The following is a 22,070-nucleotide window of genomic DNA, read 5'->3' as shown; positions in this document are numbered from 1 at the left end:
AAAATACATAATAGTTGGACAATACAAAGGTTGTGAGCTATTTGAACCCCAGGTAAGTGAAACTCTCTTGACATATGTACATGGATATGCCTTCAACATCCCGTACCGTATCGTATTTTAAGATATTGACGATCATAGCTGATGTTGGATGTTGTAGTCGCAGGTGTATATCGGTCAAGTTTGTTTGCGAGTGACCTGTGGTTCAAATAGCTCACTTCCGCATGCTTTCTTCCCCTGATGAAATAAGATTACTATGTAGTATTTTGAATGAGATATGAAGAATAAATGCATCATAATCGCATTCAAAAATCTCAACCAAAACGATTGAAATATGTTCACGAATATGATCAGAAAATGACTGTGAAAAGCAGTCAAATCTATTATACATATAAAATTCTTCTGTCACGGTGTTAGAGGCTTAACTCCTCTGAAACGGCTGCCCCGAACCTCATGAAATTTTGTGAGCATATTGGGTAGGTGTGAGGATCGGCCAACGTCGACCTTTTTTTTTCGCTACGTGCCTACGGTCTTGAGATCAAAACGTGGACCTGGGTACCCCTAGAATGTGTTTATACAATATGGATAACAAATGAAAGTTGTTGATGAGTGATTTAGTAGAGGATAATTTTAATACCCCTGGGTGACTAGGGTCTGGAGATATAGGCCAAACGTGGGCCCGCGAACGCCCAGACAATGTTTTTATATTGTGGGTATCAAATTGAAGCTTTTGATGAGTGCTTTAGTACAGGGTAGTTTTCATACCTATTGGTGACTAGGGTCTCGAGATATACGCCAAAACGTGGATCAGGGTAACACTAGGATTTGTTTTTACATTATGGGTATCAAATTTAAGCTGTTGATGTGTGCTTTAGTACAAAGTAAGTTTTACACCGCCGAGTGACTAGGGTCTCGAGATATAGGCCAAAACATGGACCCGGATACCCCTAGAGTGTGTGTGTTATGGATATCAAATGAAAGCTGTTGCTGAGAGCTCTAAAGTTCATTGTGATATTCGATTTAGTCGCATCAACCTGGCAAAACTGATAAATATGCATGCGAAGCCGAAATAAAGACAAGAATTAATAATACCCACATACCTATTTACATACGTCCTATTCGATTTGCCTGAAATTTCGTATATAAATTTGCCTATATTAGTATTTACGATACTTTTTTCCGGGAAGTACACCAGAGACGTACTGGGACTGGGATTGGGACTAGGACTGGGTCTGAGACTCGGAGTGGGACTGGAACAAAATACATACCACCCTCTGGGACTGGCAATAAGAGATGAAGAAGAAGGAGAAAAACTTGAGAGAAGAGAAAAGAGAGAAGGGGACTGAGAAAGAGATAGAATGAGACGAAGATGGTGATGAAGCGAAAAAGATGGTGGGAGGAGCGAATAAAAAGATTAGGAAAAAGTGTAGAGGGGTAGGGCAGAGTTAGACGGAAAAAGCTTATTAAAATGTGTGCAGATAGGACAAATTTAGGCCAGAACAACGTCTGCCGGGTCTGCTTGTATTACTCTAAAACAGTTAAAGCTCAATTTTACAATGATATTAAATATGAATAAAAAGCGTTTCGAAATAGGAATCATAAATGATTATTCAAGAATAATCACATTTAAGGCACATTGGTGTTTATGCAAATCGCTGCTCGAAACCAAGATGTCCTGAAGATTTCGCCCTTTTCCCTGTCCAAGTCACCCAGAGAACCTATAGAAGGAATGAGAGCTGATTGAACTGCAGGTAAGTGACAATAGGGAACTTGCCCCACATACGTGAACATCTTCAACATCCCTCATGACTTGTGGTCAAAAACATTAAATTATGATCAATAATTGGTGCGAAACAATAAAAATATGATTTCTTGCGGGCTTTTGCAAGTAACTTAAGAGTTGCATTATCATAACTGATGCTGGATGTTGAAGTCGTGTGCAGACATATTCGTATGAAGGGAAAGATCTCATTGTAATTTACATTTGGTTCAAGCAGCTCACGACGTCCGGATGCTTTCATTACATTATCAAACACCATTTCCAAAAATTATCAATTAATGTATTAAATATTATCAAAAATTATAGCAAACAACCCTCAAAAAAGATTAAAAAAATGTTAACAAAATCAAACAATGATATTAAATATGATTAGAAAATGACTGCGAAAAGCAATCCAAAGTTATTCCGAAACAAGCTAAGTACGATTTCTTGTTGACATCAAATATGATCAAAAGATTTCATTTTCGAATAGAAAAAACTTTTAAATTTGAATGTTTTTAATCATCTGGAGTATAATATTTGGTTATCTTTTGATCAAAATTTTCAAAAAATGCTGTCTGGGTCATAAGATTTGAATTTTTTTATACATATGTATGTATGTATATGTATACAGGTTTTGCATTTCATTATGATCGTGTGGAACTAAAATAAAAAGCTATTAAAAGGATTATCCTCAATAAGCAATCGCTTCGGATGTTTGTTATGCAACGAACACGAGATACAAACATACATATGTACATATGTATGCGCATACATGCACTCAACAGTACTGTATTATAATAAACAGTTTATGCACAAGTTATATGGGCATTTCCAGTGTAACGAAATTTAATGAGTATGAAGAAAGATGTTACGGTTTCATAAGAAATGAAGAAGTTTTATAAAGCTCTTATACTACCCAGCTAGAATTAGTTAGCTTTGGAGAGAAAACCGATTCGGCTTTGTATCATTTTCGAAATAAGCAAATTTTGCAGTTCACAATCACTCGCTAGCTTTAAATGCCGTTTTCAATAGTGCAGCCGCTAGACTACTTCTGTACACACGCTCACACTGTAATAAGCCATCAGCAAGTGCATTTCTGTCGCGAGACAATATCTTACGGCGAATGCATGAACTTCCAAATCACTTATAATTAGGTTGCTATATTAAAGCACAAATAGCTTACACTTGGCAATCGAAGGCGAGCTTTTCGGTAAGGTAAGTCTGTACCACAAATCTTGTTTTAACGGATAACTTCCTTTATCCTGCATCAGCCCTTCCTTCTCTATAACGACATCGTTAGCCAACTATTTTTAGTGCGTCAGGGGACTAGAAGTGAATGCAATGTATGGTTCGCACCTGCATCAGCTCCAAAATACTGTTTTTTCCGTCGCCATCGTGCGTATGTGGCCATGCTACCAAATAAACTTGGGTTATTTTCTTGGGCTCACCGAACACCGATCCACCAGATATTTTTAAACGTCTGTTGATCGTCCACCGATCTGTCCAGATGTTTCACTCTCCACATGCCGACCCCCACTATTCACCTTCCAGTATCCACCATTCATCTTCCATCTGTTTATCGTGCACATTCTACCTTTGGTAGCTTTTGAACCGATCCACCACTATTCGCCGGCTCTTCGTATATCAGTTTCGCCCTTCTCCATCTCCTGGTAACTTTGGTACCAACTAATCACTCATCGCTCAAACATTCACTATATTCCTCGATCTTATAATCAATCTAAATTGTACTCGTATGGTTTAGTTTTGCTGTTCTGAACTTCCAAGAATTCACATATTTGGAATTCTGTACTTCCCACCACAGGCATCATTGTAACCGTGGCAGTGCCCTATTGATCTCATCGCATTTTCAAAGGGCCTAAGATGCCAGCTTTGCATTTACGAGTATTTCTCCCACTACTGAACATCCATGGGCTTACATCGCAGTTCTTAGACCGATTATCATGGCTTCGAGTTCATGGTTTGGTTGTTGGTTTTACATGGCGGCTGTGAAGTATTACTTTTTTCTTGCTAGTTTGGTATTTTACTGCGGGGCATATCCGATTACATTTTTAAATATGTAAATATTCTCAATCGATACAAAGATGTGGAGAAGTATTTGAACTTAAGGAATCGTTTGTGCCCTTGCATATGCAGAGCTGTACATACCCACAAAAAATGTGTTACCGCTCATAAGAAATATGGAACATAGAGATGTGTGTGCAATCTGTGCAGTGGCTTAGTATTGAACGTATAATCAGTTTAGTAAACTTTATTAAGTTCTTATCATAAGACTTAACAATTTATTGCCTACTAGCCTTATAAACAAGCCGGCTCTCAGAGAGAGAAAAATAGCTGTAACGAATGATGCGCACAACTGAACTTCATACAAAACGCAGGCCTCATGTTGTAAACCCATCAGAATTTGGGGTATGTGCCGCACATATTTTTGTGGGTATGTGTGTAAATATGTATATATACATTCTATGCGTATATATATTTATGTAGTGAGCACGTTCCTTGAACAAAATTGGCCTCTAATTTAAATTTGTTAATAGTGATCAGCTCGAAGAGTTCTTGATCAGCTGCAAAAGGACAATCATGACAGAAAAATGCCAATTCATTCTTGCTTGTGATCTACAGTAAGTGAGCTTTGATCCAAACTATTTTCAAGTTCTGTACAGTTCTATACAATTAAATCTTTTTTTTTAAGTTTCTACAGTATTGGTAGAACTCGTTATTTGTAAGATTTCATGAACATTACAATTTTACGCGCTATATCTATCGTTCGATTTTAAAAGTTTTATTTTGGAATCGAATCCAAATCCTAAGGCTAGGTATACCGCGTTCCGTTGTATTACTTACTTACTTAATTGGCGCTTAACCGTTTAAACGGTTATGGCCGTCCAACAAGGCGCGCCAGTCGCTCCTTCTCTATGCCAACCGGCGCCAATTGGTCACACCAATGGAGTTTAAATCTTTTTCCACCTGGTCCTTCCAGCGCAGTGGGGGCCGCCCTCTGCCTCTGCTTCCATAAGTGGCTTCCGATAGAAACACTTTCTTGGCCGGAGCATCATCTTTCATTCGTATAACATGACTTAGCCAGCGCAGCCGCTGCGTTTTAGTTCGCTGGACTATGTTGATGTCTGCGTATAGCTCGTACAGCTCATCGTTAAATCTGCTTCGGTACTCGCACCGCCAAAGCGTAGAGGTCCATAAATCTAGGAATCATAAGAACAGGTCTTTAGAACACTTCCAGAGCCGTTTCATCTGATACTGTCATGGTCTATGCTTCTGCACCATATAGTAGGACGGGAACGATAAGTGACTTTTAGAGTATGATTTTTGTTTGCCGAGAGAGGACTTTACTTTTCAATTGCCTACCAAGTCCAAAGTAGCACTTATTGGCAAGAGTGATTCTTCACTGGATTTCAGAGCTGACTTTGTTGTTAGTGTTGATGCTGGTTCCCAAATAAACGAAGTCTTTTACTATTTCGAAATTATGGCTGCCAACAGTAGCGTGGTTGCCAAGGCGCATATGCGATGACAGCAGGTACTTCGTTTTGTCCTCATTCACCATCAAACCCATCTTTACCGCTTCTTTTTCCAGTTTGCAGTAAGCAGAACTAACGGCGCGGGTGTTTAGGCTGATGATATCAATGTCATCAGCATACGCCAGTAATTGCACGCTTTTATAGAATATTGTTCCAGAGCGGTTAAGTTCTGCAACTAGTATAATTTTTTCCAGCATCAAATTAAAGAAATCGCACGATAGGGGGTCACCTATTTATTTCCTTTCCGCATTTTCAATACAAATTTTGCAATCGATTTTTATGTAACTTCTAATTGAGCTACAAACGTGAAACTTCATATATAGGTTAAGACACCGAGAAAAAGGAACAAAAGGGAAAGCAGTTCCGTTAGGCGGTGCACGGATCGAAATAATTAGATGAGTTTGGAAATTTGAAACCGGCTTTTTAAGTAACTTCTCGATGAGTAAGAGACTTGAAATTTCAAACTAAATTCAGAGGACGATGACAATAGCCGTGCTTTTTTCACACGCGTATACGTTTACGTTTGCGCGTGAAAAAAACGCCTATCCTCGCTTAGATAATGCTTAGGAGACCCATCTAGCGGCAGTGGTTAAATAACTACAGCTACAGCACAAGGTATACCGAAAAGCGGAGACACAACCCTCTGACGGCCATATGGTATAACATATAGCTGAATCAGTTGCGATGAATTGTGGGCACACATAGAATACATAGAATTAGTGTAGAGGGTGAAACAAAGACACATATTTCAGTTACATCTGAGTATAATGCGTATTGAAATTTAGTAGGACAAATTTTATGCGCAGCAATTTCAGAGGTGTATTTAAAGTTTGTCGCTTAGCAGTCCATATAAAGTTTAAGCGTAAACGTATAAAGAAGTAAAAACAAACACAGCTAATATAAAACATAATAAAAAAAGTTTCGATAGCGAGCGCACGAATTAAGAAAAATCGTACAGAACGGGGGGAATCTTGCAATCGATTTTCCAGAGACTTCCCATTGAGCTACAATATTGGAACTTCATCCACATACTCACTTGTAGCAATTCAAGCTTGGCATATATGAACAATTTTCAAGTTGCTTAAAAACTAAAGTAGCTTGACGAATTTTTCTGATATGTACTATATTTTATACATACATACAAGTATTGTATGCCTATTGAATTAATGAAAGTAAGTTTTTCACCTTGTAATAAATAAGGTACTACTCTATTCCACCTAGAACTAAAAATTAGAAAATAAAAAAATTTTAAGCAATTGCTTTATATAAATGGACAAAAATGTGTCCTTATATAAAGACATATTCTTGCTGAACTTTTATTTTAAAATCTTGACGTAGAAATTGTAAAAATATTTATGAAAAATAAAAATATAGAGGTGGAGCGCAATTAATTGACTATATATTGATAAGTTGACTCCTTTTCTGCCAACTTTCCAATTCAAGTAATGTGCGCTTCACTTTTATATTTTTATTTCTCATAAATATTATTATTATTTCTATGTCAAAATTTTAAATCAAATTTCATCAAGAATATGTCTTTAGTTAAGTATACATTTTAGGATAATTTTGTCCATTTATATAAAGGAAATGCATAATTTGTTTTCTTTTTATTTTCAGTATTCTTTTATTATATATTAATTTCTTCACAACAAACACTAAAGGCCGCGGCACAATGACATTTTTTATATAGATGCGTTTAACACAAGCTTATGCTTTCCAATAACATCGCCACAATCAACCAAGATGCTGCGATTGTAAATATGAAGGAACTTCAGACTTGGCAATTAAAGTTTATTTCGCCTTGCCCATTCGCATACAAAATTTCGCGAAGCACTGGTATAAACATTCTCCCTATACAGCAAAAATACTTGCTAACATATTTTGTGCCGTATTCATTTGTTATTGCAGTTTTTACTTGCGAAAAATGTTATAAAAGTTACCAACGAGTGGGAAAAAAAAATTTCACTTGCAAAGTGTGCCAACACCCTTAGTTAAAGCAAATGTAAAATTCTTCTTCTTATGCTTTGCTTGTAACAAAATTTGGGAGTTGGCAACTTTTCAATATCAGATGGCGCCTCGCTCATTCTACGGCTTTCCATAAAAATACGTGCAATCTACTCATAATGCATAAGCTTGTGAATAACTGCTTATGTGTCGGGGCTTTAACCAATCTCAAGAAAATTTAGTAAGAACATTGTTTTTATGGCGGTAGCTGTTTGCTATGAAAATCCGAGCATTTGGTGGAATGGCGCAATCTCAGTAAGTAAGGAAGTTTCCCTTTAAAATTAGCTGATGCATTTGCATAATGAAAACAGTTCTTTTAACTGAAAAATCAGCTAGATTGATTGAGAATCCGCCATTTTTAAAGAATATTGGTGAAGCAATACTTTTTCTTCTGTTGAAATAACTAAACAAATTCGTTTTCTTGACAAAAACTCGGTTGAAATAACCACAATGTGATCAATATTACTGAATGTCTGTTAATTGAAGACCAAAAAAGCTGATTTGTTGATTTTACTCGCTTCATTTCTTTCGGGGTATGAATAAAAATATTTTAAACACTTCAAAGCTTTCTCGAATTTGCTACTTGTGTGGAAGTATTTGCGTATAGTATATTCGGGTCAAAGGCCTAGTTTCGTAAGTGATGCACAATGTATATTGTTTTTTTTTTTTCAAAAAGGCGTAAAAAAATTAAGTAGGCAATTCACATAAACTACTATTCCTCGTATGTGCTATATTTCAATCAAATTTCATATTGAAAATATGAAACATAAGACTTAATAATCAATACGATTTGTGAATTGCCCAAATATTTTATTGAATTCAATACTTTCAGGCTTGTTCTGAAAATCCTGCGATTTGAAATAGTAATTTATGCGATTTTCTTGTGGGTATTCTGAAAATCGTTACATTTTAGTAAAACTTGAATTTAAATTTTGTTGTTGGTATATATTTATTTATTATTTGATTTTTGTTTGTAATATTGTAAGTTAATTGCTGTATTTATTATATGAAACTACTTTTTTTTAACTAAATTTTTTTTAAATATTTTGCTCTGTTTTAATTAGATAATTTTGTTGTTTTTTTTTTTTTCAAAAACGTTTGCATTAAAACCGCTAATGTTAAGTTGCCAAAATCGAAACGCAAGCTTTAAAGATTCCTACTATTAGAACAGATTAAAAGACCGATTTGCCCATGTTCAAAAACATAAAAACGGTACGATTTCCAGAACATGTCGAGCAATTTAAAAACGGAAATATGAAATGAAAACGATTTGCAGGATATGCCTTAATTTCGATACCGTGCTCTTGAAAGACAAATCCATCACTGCTACATTATTTTGCATATCATTTGGTGATAAATAATCCAATATGTAAATATCACTTTCTACTGATACATATATATGTACATATGCGTATTTTTTTAAAGTCCTTTATACACTAAAGTCAAGGTAACGGCTTTGTTATTATTGTTTTTTTTTTATATATATTTAACATTAACTTGATATTTATTTTTTACATGTGCTTTTTTTTTTGCATCCGCACAAATTCAAATTGACCGAACTAAACAAAAATATTTAACTCACTTGTTTATTTATATTTTTCACGAAAATGTTAATTAAACCAGAGCACGATCGCACTTCACAGACAACTTGTAACGTTTGTATAAATATTTTCATAAGACCACCCTTTTATAAGCCACAATGGAATTTCGTGGGTGAGCAACAGTCGGCAGTCTGCATCATCTGTTAATTTGCTACCAGTTTGCCGAGCCGACAACGTCACAGCTGTGAGATTTAACCAAAACCAAATTATTGAGAATTACTCGCTCTCAGCTCTCAGTTTTATTGTTTATATATTCGCAATATCAGAGGCTGCAAATTACGGTGAGTGGAAAAAAATTACATTTCTCAGTTATTATAGTAGGGGGACTCATTTAACCTTATAAATGCCTTATAAAGTGTGTAAACGTATAAATTTATCAAGTGCGTAAACGAACTGTCAAATTTTGTATGAAAACAATTTGTATAAATTTACGCGCACATTTCATGGTGTAAACGCGGTAAACTCAAAGGAATGCAACCTTGCAAACATAATTGCCGTCCTTTTCATCAGAAATCTCCGACATCAGCAAGTCATTTACTAGAATTTCTTAGGAAAGATGTTTTAGTTTTGATTTTTCACTTAAGGCCCCATTACTGATACTTAGCATAGACTTGACTTGACTTGGCGTAAACTTGGCAACTTAGCCTTGATTATACTCCACTTAGCGCATACAATCTGGCATCATAATCAATAAATGTCAATTTGTATGACAAAATGTCAAAATGAAATGGAAACAAACAAATGGCATCTCAAAATGTAAACGTCACTTAGAACTTACATAGAAAATCAAAATTCAACAGACTTCTAAGTCAAGTTAAGTGTTGCTAAGTTTTGAGTAAACTGTAACATGCAATGTTCATTTAACAGATCTGTAAGTGACAGTTCTCAAGCCAAGTCAAGTCTATGCTAAGTATCAGTAATGGGGTCTTTACTCCTGGCATTTTTTAATTTGTATAACAAAACAAACATTTTTTTTGGCAATAACATAGCTGATCGACAATTAAGTTTATCAATAATATTACTAGGTGCGTTCATATAACAGAGTGTTTAAATGGATATAATTTTACACCTTATAAATGTATATGCTTTAATAAGTCCCTTTAGTATTTCAAATAAACATTTGTTATTGTATTAAGGGCTATTCTTTTCACGCTGAATATGTACTGAACGAAGTCACTGTTTTATATTTATTTTTTTATTTTTCTATTGGAGGAAATATGAATTTGCGCAAATCAAAATGGTGTAGCATTCGATCAATTTCGGTTAAATGTAACATGAATTTTTCATTTTCATTTCAAACTAGCGCAGGGACTAAAGAGATTTGAGAAATGCTTTGTGGTAACTTTTCGGGTCCAAATAAAGAGAAAAATAATTATTAGCCAGATTCTTTGATAACCCAAATGGTATTTTATTTTCAAAATTATTTTTTTAGCGACCTCTTGTTTTCTTATTATTTTATGCAAGCTTTTAACCACTATTCGTATTTACGAAATTTCTAATGAAGTATCTTCGTTTTTATATTTCAAAGCAATTTGGACGAAAGAATTGCTCGCCACAGAGCCAAGATAAAAGTAAGAAATTAGTACTTGCACTGATGGGAAAATCGAGGACAGATTATTTGGTAGACACACTAACTCGTTCTGTTTCGGATTAAGGTCCTGACCTACATATATTTATTTTAAAATTGTTCCCGTTTTCGTTTATCCTTTACCTATGCCGCTTCGAAACTGTTCAATCTCAGAAACTTCCGAAAAACGCCCTATTTCAGAGTTTGCTTGAATAGCGATCTATTCCAGAATAGCAGTATATTTCAGAACTCCCTTCGAAAAGACTCATTTCGGCATTAATTCAATACATTTCAAGCACGAAATTTTGATATATGGTGTTGTTGAAACCAATTCTGTAATAGAACGCTTTCTTGAAAAAATAGCTTTAAAAGGCTATTTTCGCACTGGCTTGCCCATACCTTTCATTTGATGGTCATTTTGTAAAAAACAAATTTTACTGCAATTTGTGGTACACATTTAGGTAAATATTTCCGAAAGAAAATAAACTAATGAAATAAAATTCATCCATGTTAATATCATTTGTTCAGTATTTTTTAAAGTTCAGAGATATGGAAATGAAAGTAAAGTGATGTGAGCTTTTAATTTCACACCCATTATATCCAAACTAATTCGAAAATTACCTGGGGCGATATTTTGATGGATACATCAAGACACTATGGACGTGACGATTAAATATGTATCCTAAGCTACAAGTTATATCCAAACTGATACAACGCTAAAGGTTTCACGAACTTCTATACAGTAGTTTCTGAGTGATGCGCGGCAGAACATTCAGGGTGACAGACAGACAAAAATTCGAAAAACTATAGGTTTGGGGTTCATTGTACTTAATTCCTCCGGCACCTGTTATGTGCAGCCTATGGTAAATATCTTTAAAAGCGGCACACAATAATATGTATCATATGTACATACATATGTATGTATGTAGATATGTATACGCTCCCGCTTTTTTAAAGCCACCAAAATGAGACCTAGTGGATGACTTAGATTTTCTTAGACAATCACTCTTAGGTACTACTTAAATTACATTAATTAATTTGTTTTGCGGATACGAATTTAAATAATTTTCCATTCATTCATTCGTACGTAGACACACACACAACAAAACAATATGACGTCGGCAATGAAATGAAGTCAGATTTAAAGGCAAGAAAGGATCTAAACACCTCAAAGTGTGTGTTCGAAGAATATATTAATGGGCATTTAAATAGCGGGGAAGACTTTTAGTTCGCGACTAACATAAGGAAAAGACGTGAAAATTTTAAATTTCCTATCGCTATTTCGATGTGTTCTAAAGTGTACAAAAAGTGTAATTGGAATAAACAACTTTATGACAGAAAAGATATGAACTAAATTACGTTTAATTCTTTAACGACTTAAAATGTTAAACTATACTATAGTCTGAGATACGTTATTCTTAGGAACAATTTGTTTGTTATGACCTTTCTAAGCGTGACCTTTTATAACCGTTTCAAAAGATCTGGTAAAGCTATTGATTTATCTAAATATTTAGTGGCGCGCTCCAATTTTCATCGTCTTAACCAGCAGTGTTATAAAGGTTACTTATCATGTTGCAAATTCCAATTTACTAATAATCCGAAACGTTTCTACAGATTTGTTAATTCCAAAAGGAAAATTTCTGGTTTCCCATCTACTTTATTATGGGTGCAAAAACGCAAATTCTGATCACGAAATCGCTGATTTATTTGCTGAATTCTTTAAATCAACCTATTCATCCCAATGTGTCCAGTCTAATCTTTACCCATATTGCTTGGAAAGTTCTAATAATATTTTAAACCCATTTATTGATAAAAATACTGTTCTTAATAAACTTCTTGCATTGAAACCGATATCTTCGCCGGGTCCGGATGGTGTTCCTAGTTGTGTACTTAAGTACTGTGCTGTCAGCTTATCAGAGCCTATCTTTAAATTATTTAAACTGTCTCTGGAATCCGCATCATTCCCATCTATTTGGAAACAATCGTTTATTATACCTTTGCATAAAAAAGGTAGTAGGTCTAATATTGAGAACTATAGAGGCATAGCTAAGCTCTCAGCTATCCCTAAAACTTTTGAGCAGATAATTACATACCAGCTTCAATACTTGTGTAGCTCTTTAATATCACCTTGTCAACATGGTTTTGTTCATCGGAGATCAACTACTACCAACTTGCTTGAATTTACGTCTTTTGTTATGAATGGTTTTTTAGTTTGCAAACAAACAGATGTAATTTACACCGACTTTAGTAAAGCATTTGACTCTGTTAATCACGAGCTCTTAGTTACCAAACTTGATCTTCTGGGTTTTCCAGCGCCTTTATTAAGTTGGATTTCAAGTTATCTTGAAAATAGGACTCAGCGAGTTTTCTTTAACAACAATCTTTCAAAGTCGTTTGATGTAACTTCTGGCGTGCCCCAGGGTAGCCATTTGGGTCCATTACTCTTTAACCTGTTCATTAACGACTTACCAAAGGTTATATTACATTCTAGAGTTTTTATGTATGCAGATGATGTAAAACTTTGTTACACATATCTGCCTTCGAACTTGTTCTGTTTTAATCAGCTTCAGGCCGATCTGGACTCATTTCAAAGCTGGTGTACTGCAAATTTACTTTTTTTGAATTACTCTAAATGTAAGCAAATGACTTTTCACCGTGTGAAGCCGGTCATATCATCTTATACACTTAACGGCGACCCCTTGGAACGGATATCTATTGTTATTGATCTAGGAGTTATTTTTGATCCGAAATTAAGTTTTACCACACATATTTCAACCGCTATAAACAAAGCAACTGGTGTATTAGGTTTTATCAAACGTTGGGCTAAAGAGTTTGATGACCCTTATTTCACAAAGATCCTTTATACCTCGCTGGTACGTCCTATTCTCGAGTACTGTTCATGTGTCTGGTCTCCGATCTATCAAATCCATGTTGATCGGATTGAGTCGGTCCAGAGACGGTTTTTAATTTTTGCATTACGAGGTCTCAACTGGGAATCAAGTACTCATCTTCCACCATACAGGAATAGACTTCTTCTAATTAATTTGCCATCTCTAGAGAATCGTAGAGTATTACTTGGCGTTATGTTCATTCACAAGATCATCATTGGTGTGATTGACTCCCCTGACCTAATCAGTCAACTAAATTTTGCGGTTCCTGCTAGGGCGTCCAGGCATTTTGTGCCTTTTCATTTACCTCTATGCCGGCAAAATTTTGCTAGAAACAGTCCCCTGCGCCATTGGTGCTCGCGGTACAATGATTTGTATAACTGCATTGGCTTTGAATGTTCGTTTGCTGCTTTACATACTGCTATACTCTTATGTTTAGCCTGATATTTTAATTTTATTTTTTCTTATACAATGCGATGTCAAATGTTTATAACATACAAATTTTCTATGTACCTTTTTTGAATTTTTTAATTTTAAGAATGGCTCTGTATTTTACATATATATCTGTCTATTACAATAATTAGTCGACCGCTTTGTGTTTGCGTCGACTTTAAATAAATAAATAAATAAAATTAGGATAGCTCGAAAGACAGTATATTTATGTATGTGACAGTTTTGTTACGTAAAGAACCAGATCTTTTTCGTTTGCGAGCAAACGTTCACTTATTACATTTTTACATTGAATTCACATTCACAAATCTCTTCCTACACCATGACCACCGTTCTGATCACTTGTTCTTATTTAAAGTTACTTGTCAGGTTTTTTTTTGAATCATGATGTTACTAATAAATTGACCACATAATAGGTATACATACATACATACATACATACATACACTTGTCCATAAATTATACAAAATACAAATGAAACAAATACTTTTCTAAGAGAGCCAATCTTTTGGATGATTTTATTTGATGTCAATAAATTTTTGCGATTTTAAAAAAAAAAACACATTATTATGACCGAAGCCATTTAAGGAAGGCCATTATCAACAAATCAAAAATTTTACTGAAGAAGCAAAAACATGTAATTTTCACATTCACTGTTTCCAGATGTAGCCTTTTAAAAGTGGCATATGCAACTTCGTTACTTTAACATTTATGTTAGTGATGATATATTTCATTAGGGTTTTTGTGCTCTGCTAACACACCCATCAGAAATATTTACATTTTGGCTATTAGTAATGTGTTCTCCCCAAGAATTACATAATGGAAGGAATTGGTGTTCTGAATACAAAACTATTAAATAAACTATTTCGCTATCCGTTTTGCTTTTTAGGACAGCAGGGAAGAAACTACCAAACGATTTGACAGATGTATAAATACATAAAAAAAAATGTTTTTAAAACAAATACACACGCATATCGAATGCATTTAAGTAAAGGGCTAAGCAATAGTAAAAGAGGAAAAAATAATACACGCACACAGTTTCGGGTCGGATTGTCAACTCCTTTTAGAAACTCATAGACACTTTTATCGAGGGCTGCAGTAAATCTAGCATCTATATCTCATCCTATCTATCCGTATTCTAGTAGGCTAGTGTGTTAGGTGTGCATTCTCAAAGTAAATAACAATGAAAGGCGGAGTGTCTTCAGAAGAATTTGCCTGTGTACTTTATAGAAAAAGTTCTTCATCCCTTTGAAAACGAACTCAGCACAAAAATAATATTTGATAACAATCCATCCACATTCCACTAACGAAACTTTTCAATGAGAAATTATTTGAAAAACATAACAAAAAATAACTATCGGGCAAACATTTTTAGAAGCGTGTTGCAACAGCTTTGTCGCCAAGTGCTGGCGTTCACGCCTGTGGACGAGCGTCTCGCCGCTATTCGAATAAAAGCAAAATTTTTTAATATATCATTCATCTGCGCCCATGCGCCGACAGAGGAGAAAGACGATGAGGTGAAAGACACTTTTTATGAACAATTAGAACGCACATACGAGCGCTGCCCCCGTCATGATATAAAAGTCGTGCTTGGCGACTTTAACGCCAGGGTGGGCAAAGAAGGTGTTTTTGGCCCTACAGTCGGAAAGTTCAGCCTACACAATGAAACTTCTCCTAACGGACTGAGGCTGATTGACTTTGCCGGTGCTCGAAACATGGTCATATCAAGCACGAGGTTCATGCATAAAAAGATACATCAAGCTACATGGCTGTCTCCTGATCGAAATACTCGCAATCAGATCGATCACGTTGTGATAGACGGACGGCATGCCTCCAGTGTTTTAGATGTGCGAACGATCCGAGGACCTAACATCGATTCGGACCATTATCTCGATGCAGCCAAAATACGCACCCGCCTCAACGCGGCTAAAAACAAGGAACAAAAAACACAAGGAAAGCTAGACGTCGAAAAGCTTCAATCACAACAGACTGCCAATGATTTCGCAACTCGACTCTCACACCTGCTCTCTGAGGGCACAACTCATCCTGACGGAATACAGGAGCAGTGGGAGCATATCTCCAAAGCACTTCATACTGCCGCCGAGGAAAAAATTGGTTACCGGCGGCCACGAAAAAACAACTGGTATGATGAAGAATGCCGCGTTGCAACCGAAAGAAAAGACGCTGCCTACAGGGCTACGTTAAAAGCGAGCGCGACAAGAGGAGTGTGTGAACGCTATCGTGAGTTGAAAAGGGAAGCGAGACGCCTTTTCAGGAAGAAAAAAGCAGAAGCAGAAAGGCGTGAGTGCGAGGAGCTTGAGCTGCTAGCCACCAGGAATAACGCCCGAAAATTCTACCAAAAAATACGGCGACAGACGGAAGGTTTTAAGACCGTGGCAAACTCCTGTAGGAATGAAAACGGCGACCTTGTAACTGATGTCCAGAGAGTGCTTAGATTATGGAGGGAACACTTCTCTGCTCTCCTAAATGGAGGCAGCAATTCACCGCGCAGAGATGAAGAACCCGATCACGCAATCGATGATGATGGAATATATGTCCCCCGCCCGATTATGACGAAGTTAGAATAGCAATAACCAGATTGAAAAACAACAAGGCCGTGGGCGCTGATGGATTGCCTGCGGAGCTATTCAAGTTCGGCGGCGAGGAGTTGGTAAGGCGCATGCAGCAGCTTCTTAGCAAAATATGGGCGGACGAAAGCATGCCCGACGGTTGGAATCTAAGTGTTCTTTGCCCAGTCCACAAGAAGGGGGATACTGCAAAATGCACCAACTATCGTGGAATCAGCCTTCTTAATATCGCATATAAGGTCCTTTCAAGTGTATTGTGCGAAAGATTGAAGCCCACCGTGAACCGGCTGATTGGACCTTATCAGTGCGGCTTCAGACCTGGTAAATCTACCATCGACCAGATTTTCACAATGCGCCAAATCTTGGAAAAAACCCGTGAAAAGAGAATCGACACACATCACCTCTTCGTCGACTTTAAAGCCGCCTTCGACAGCACGAAAAGGAGCTGCCTATATGCCGCTATGTCTGAATTTGGTTTCCCCGCAAAACTTATACGGCTGTGCAAAATGACGTTGAGCAACACCATCAGCTCAGTCAGAATTGGGAAGGACCTCTCCGAGCCGTTCGAAACTAAACGAGGTTTCAGACAGGGTGACCCCCTATCGTGCGATTTCTTTAATTTGATGCTGGAGAAAATTATACTAGCTGCAGAACTTAACCGCGCTGGATCAATATACTATAAAAGCGTGCAATTACTGGCATATGCTGATATCATTGATATCATCGGCCTAAACACCCGCGCTGTTAGTTCTGCTTACTCCAAGCTGGAAAAAGAAGCGGTAAAGATGGGTTTGATGGTGAATGAGGACAAAACGAAGTACCTGCTGTCATCGAGCAAAGAGTCAGCGCATATGCGCCTTGGCAACCACGCTACTGTTGGCAGCCATAATTTCGAAATAGTAAAAGACTTCGTTTATTTGGGAACCAGCATCAACATTAGCAACAACATCAGCACTGAAATCCAGCGAAGAATCAATCTTGCCAATAAATGCTACTTTGGACTAGGTAGGCAATTGAAAAGTAAAGTCCTCTCTCGGCGAACGAAAATCATACTCTACAAGTCACTTATCGTACCCGTCCTGCTATATGGGGCAGAAGCATGGACCATGACAACAGCAGATGAAGCGGCTTTGGGAGTGTTCGAGAGAAAAGTTCTTCGAAAGATTTATGGACCTCTACGCGTTGGCGATGGCGAGTACCGAAGAAGATTTAATGATGAGCTGTACGAGCTATACGCAGACATCAACATAGTCCAGCGAATTAAAACGCAGCGGCTGCGCTGGCTAGGCCATGTTATGCGAATGAAAGATGATGCTCCGGCCAAGAAAGTGTTTCTATCGGAACCCGCCTATGGAAGCAGAGGTAGAGGGCGGCCCCCACTCCGTTGGAAGGACCAGGTGGAAAACGATTTAAACTCCCTTGGTGTGACCAATTGGCGCCGGTTGGCGGAGCGAAGGAGCGACTGGCGCGCCTTGTTGGACGGCCATAACCGTTTAGACGGTTAAGCGCCAATTAAGTAAGTAAGTAAGTTACAACAGCGTGTAGACCAAAGTAGTCTGAAAGCGATGGGAAGAAAGCAATGGGGTTGTTTTAACAAATTCATCTCGCCTTTCCGAAAATAATATTAAGGAAACTGATTTTATCACCTGTCCGTCAGATCTGAGTATTTGCAAACGTGCTCGGTTGTATCCAGGAGATGTTCCCATTCCAATTGAACCGAGTCCTTCAAGTTGGGCACAATGAAGCAAAATACCATGTATGTTTCCGATTTGGAAACTCAAACAGAAAGCCCTTTCGAAAGGAGAAGATATGAAACATGGAAGTAAGGCTCGAGGAGGTTATATGTATAAACTTAAAAGTCCTAACAAAGAGTTCTGGAAGTGGGAAGATAACTAATTGAAAAAATCATAAATATTTGGCAAATAAATACAACAAAAATGGCCCCAAACGGTTTTGTAAACGGATTTTTATACCTTTCATGAAAATGAAATGGTATATTAATTTCGTCACGAAACCCAAAATATGTAAGTCCTTAAAGGAAAATAGATAGACCCACCATTAAGTATACCGAAATAATCAGGTTGAAGAGCTGAGTTGATTTAACCATGTCCGTCTGTCCGTCTGTCTGTTTGAATGCAAACTAGTCCCTCAATTTTTGAGATATCTTGATAAAATTAGGTGAGCGGGTGTATTTGGGTGTCCGATTAGACATTTGTCGGAACCGGCCGGATCGGACCACTATAGCATATATCCTCCATACAACCGATTTTTCAGAAAAAGAGGATTTTTGTAATATCTTACTCAATTTAACAGATTGAAGCTTCAAACTTCACCATATACTTTCATATACTGAAAAAATTGATGAGATCGGTCGTATATATAGTATATATCCTCCACAACCGATTGTTCAGATAAGAAACTTTTCGTAATTACTGCCCTATTTTAAGAGCTAGAGGCTTCAAATTTCAACGAATGCTTACGTATATAGCATATATTGTTGTCTGAAAAAATCATACAGATCGGTTGTATATATAGTATATATTTCATACAACCGATTGTTCAGATAAGAAACTTTTCGCAATTTCTACCACATTTTAACAGCTATAAGCTTCAAATTTCACCGATTGCTTACGTATATAGTATATATTGTTGTCTGAAAAAATCATAGAGATCGGTGGTATATATATTATATACCCCATATAAACTGTAATTTTTGCCCCTTTTTACGGCTAGAAGCTTCAAAATTCATCAAATTTCATCAAATAGTTACGTTTACGTCATATATTGTTGAAATACGTGATTCGTAGTTATAGTGTTTAACGCAGACCACAAAAAACCTGAAACTTTGCATCCTCACACAAAGTACCTACCTGTTTTTTATTTTATATTTATCTTAAAAATCGTTTAGGTATGTAGATCTGTTCACTATATATTTCTTATACATCCGATTATTCGAAGATTACGAACGGGATAAGATTATTGTTCAGCCCCATTCATGAAAGGTATGAAGTCCCGTCCTTACTTGTTTATTTTTAGAAAAGTATCCTTTTTTATAATGTCAGATAGACAAATGTAATTTGTATGTTTGGTTTTATTGATATAATTACGGTCGGCATTAAAGAATCTCATATTCTTTTCTTTTTAGTCATAAATAATTCTGTCACACAAGTTGAAATGTAAAAAGAACGGGAGTGATAAAATGCTACATGCACCTCAGGTGTTAAGGTTAATTCATTTGTTTGCGTTTATTTGACATAATAGTCCCTTACAAGAGGATTACATTGAACCGTCAATCACACTTTATTAAATTCAATTTGCTAATTATGTATGTATGTTTCAGCCAAAAATGATGTTTAGTACCTGCCAGAGATTTTCTGACAGTAGTCTCTCCCAAGTAGCGTTTCCGTGGTAGGGTATATTCTATAGACCAACAGATGACACGAGGTTGGGAACTTGTTTAGTAGTCAAGTTTTTCTTTCTGCTTAATACTTTCCACTTAGTGGAAACTGAAATGAAGCAAAGCCAGCCGTATGCTGTTGACACGTAAAGCGTTTTAAGGCCTACAACGTGAGGTCATACAAATAAAATATCCGGAACATTGTCGGAAATTGTTCTACAGCCTGCTATTCAAATGAGATACACAGCCGGACGAGCTTTTCGGGCCACATGCGGGAATATCAACAGGGTTTTACCATTGGAATGTTGCTGTTAGAGGCATAGGTTTCACATTACAATTGCAAAGATGGTTGGTGTCATACGGGCATAAATTAAGTATGTCGGAGTAAAAATAAGAGTTTAACCTTCTATGTCTTGTTTTTCTTTGTTCAGTCCGTAAATTATGTGGGTACTTATGGTGTTTAGCGCGGTGGTAGTGCTATGCATTTTTCGGAAGCCATGCTGATGAGTGGCTGAAGGATGATTTGCAGTGAAATGAGGGAGCAGGACCAATGTCTTCGCTACTGGCGAAAGGAGTGATAACGGTCGATATGACTCATCATCCCAGGCTTTAGTAGTGGAATTATCCTTACCATTTTCCATCGTTCGGGTATGACAAAGAATTTCAACGACGAGTGAAAAACGTCCGTCAGGTAGCTACTCCGTCTGCGCAAAGGTGTTTTGTTGGCTTTTTCAACCTCTGTGGGGGTGGAACGTCGCGTTTGTGTTTATGTGCCCGTCTGTTTGTACGACGTCTGATCTCATGCATCACCGTCAGCAAAACTTGTAAATAAAGTTATTTATAAATATTTAAAACAATACGTATCGGATTATTTAAATAATAAAACATCTTACCATCATTAAAGGCCAACAATTTGGCAAATTTTAATAATTTTGATGAATAAACAATTAATTTTATGAGAATTGTTACACGTTTGAATTATAGAAAAGTCAACACCAAATAGTATAGGAGGAAAAAATTATGCCGTTGCATACTTTTCCAGGAAAATTGATTTGTATGGTTTTTACTACAAGTTTTCCTCTTAATTGAAAAGTATTTTCGCAAAGAGGCAAATTGAGTTTCAGAATGGGAGTTCAAGATGGCCGATTAGAAAGATATGCTGCCAGCGTCAGTCACCTGTAGCCCAAACGAAGACTTGTTTGTAAATATTAAAAAATGTTAGCAAATCTTATTAGATTTTTCTACTCTATTATCTTGTAAGAATATGCCTCGCATTCTTATTTATGCAGAACAAATTCATTCGCATTTTTGGATTACCTGACTTCGTAGTGGCGCTTCCTGTTAACCCAGCTTTGGCAAGACATTAGCGACGGTTTCTCTCTTTTCCTCAGAAATGACAACCAGACAAAATATTTTCTCACATCATTATGAATCTTCGTTGGCAATTTCAACTTCCCAAATATTATATCGAATTAGTTACTTTTGCGATAGAAAAATACGAAACTTTTCGTTTTACGCTTTAGGCTCTTCTATTCCCATCGAAATAGTTTCTAAATGCTGTGTCGCTTTCGTATCTAAATATCGTTTCGCACTGGGGGAAGAGTTCTTCCCAAAGGATGAAAAGAATTGGAAACAACGGTGATATCACCGACGAACATTTTTTCAGAAATGTCATATTGAATAAGTGACTTTCGCGATATAGAATGCTGGCAGGGATATGTCTATGATAGACCAATGTTTCGAGCGTTATTTTCGATCCAAGCACGATTTTAATTATGACGCGGTTTAGCCAACGACTATTATTATAAATGAATAATTCCAGTGAGAAGAACGATGTTTTTACGAGACATCACCATGTATGTATGTATGTAAATAAATAATAACTCACTTATAAATACATATGTACCTATGTATGTATGTATGTAAACTCAATTTATGTACATATATTAAGGTGATTCAATTAATTTTTAACAATCAATCATTATAACATAGTTAAGTGGTGGCGTTGTGATTTTTGAAGTATTGTTTTTACACAAACATACATTCATACACACACATACATACATGTATGTAAATATGTTAATTAATTGAGATAAACCAGTTCATAAATCTGCGAAAATTCCAAAGAGTAGCAAAAAGTGTAAAGTGTCATGTTTACAGTCATAATTATTAAAACCTAATTAAAAGTCTTTTAGAAAACAAAAAAATTAAGGAAGCAACAAAAATTGTTTAATTAGAATTAAAAATGTTTTGTCATAACACAAT

The 22,070-nt window shown here is 36.4% G+C and overlaps 1 protein-coding gene across 4 annotated transcripts in view; it reads right to left on the bottom strand.

Annotated features, from left to right (window-relative positions):
* The window catches only part of scaf (scarface), a 94,660-nt gene that overhangs the window by 60,194 nt on the left and 12,396 nt on the right, over positions 1-22,070 (bottom strand). The window contains exon 1 of one of the 4 annotated variants that reach the window (XM_067777003.1): positions 8,897-9,043. The exons of the other annotated variants lie outside the window; for them this stretch is intronic. Coding sequence (XP_067633104.1) covers positions 8,897-8,989 — 93 coding nt within the window. The 5' untranslated portion in view covers positions 8,990-9,043. Of the gene's footprint in view, positions 1-8,896; positions 9,044-22,070 lie in introns of those variants that run through there. 4 annotated transcript variants of the gene reach the window in all.

This window comes from Eurosta solidaginis, chromosome 3, assembly GCF_040869045.1.
Source record: "Eurosta solidaginis isolate ZX-2024a chromosome 3, ASM4086904v1, whole genome shotgun sequence".
Classification (NCBI taxonomy): Eukaryota; Metazoa; Arthropoda; class Insecta; order Diptera; family Tephritidae; genus Eurosta; species Eurosta solidaginis.
This window is presented reverse-complemented; position numbering and strand designations above follow the sequence as displayed.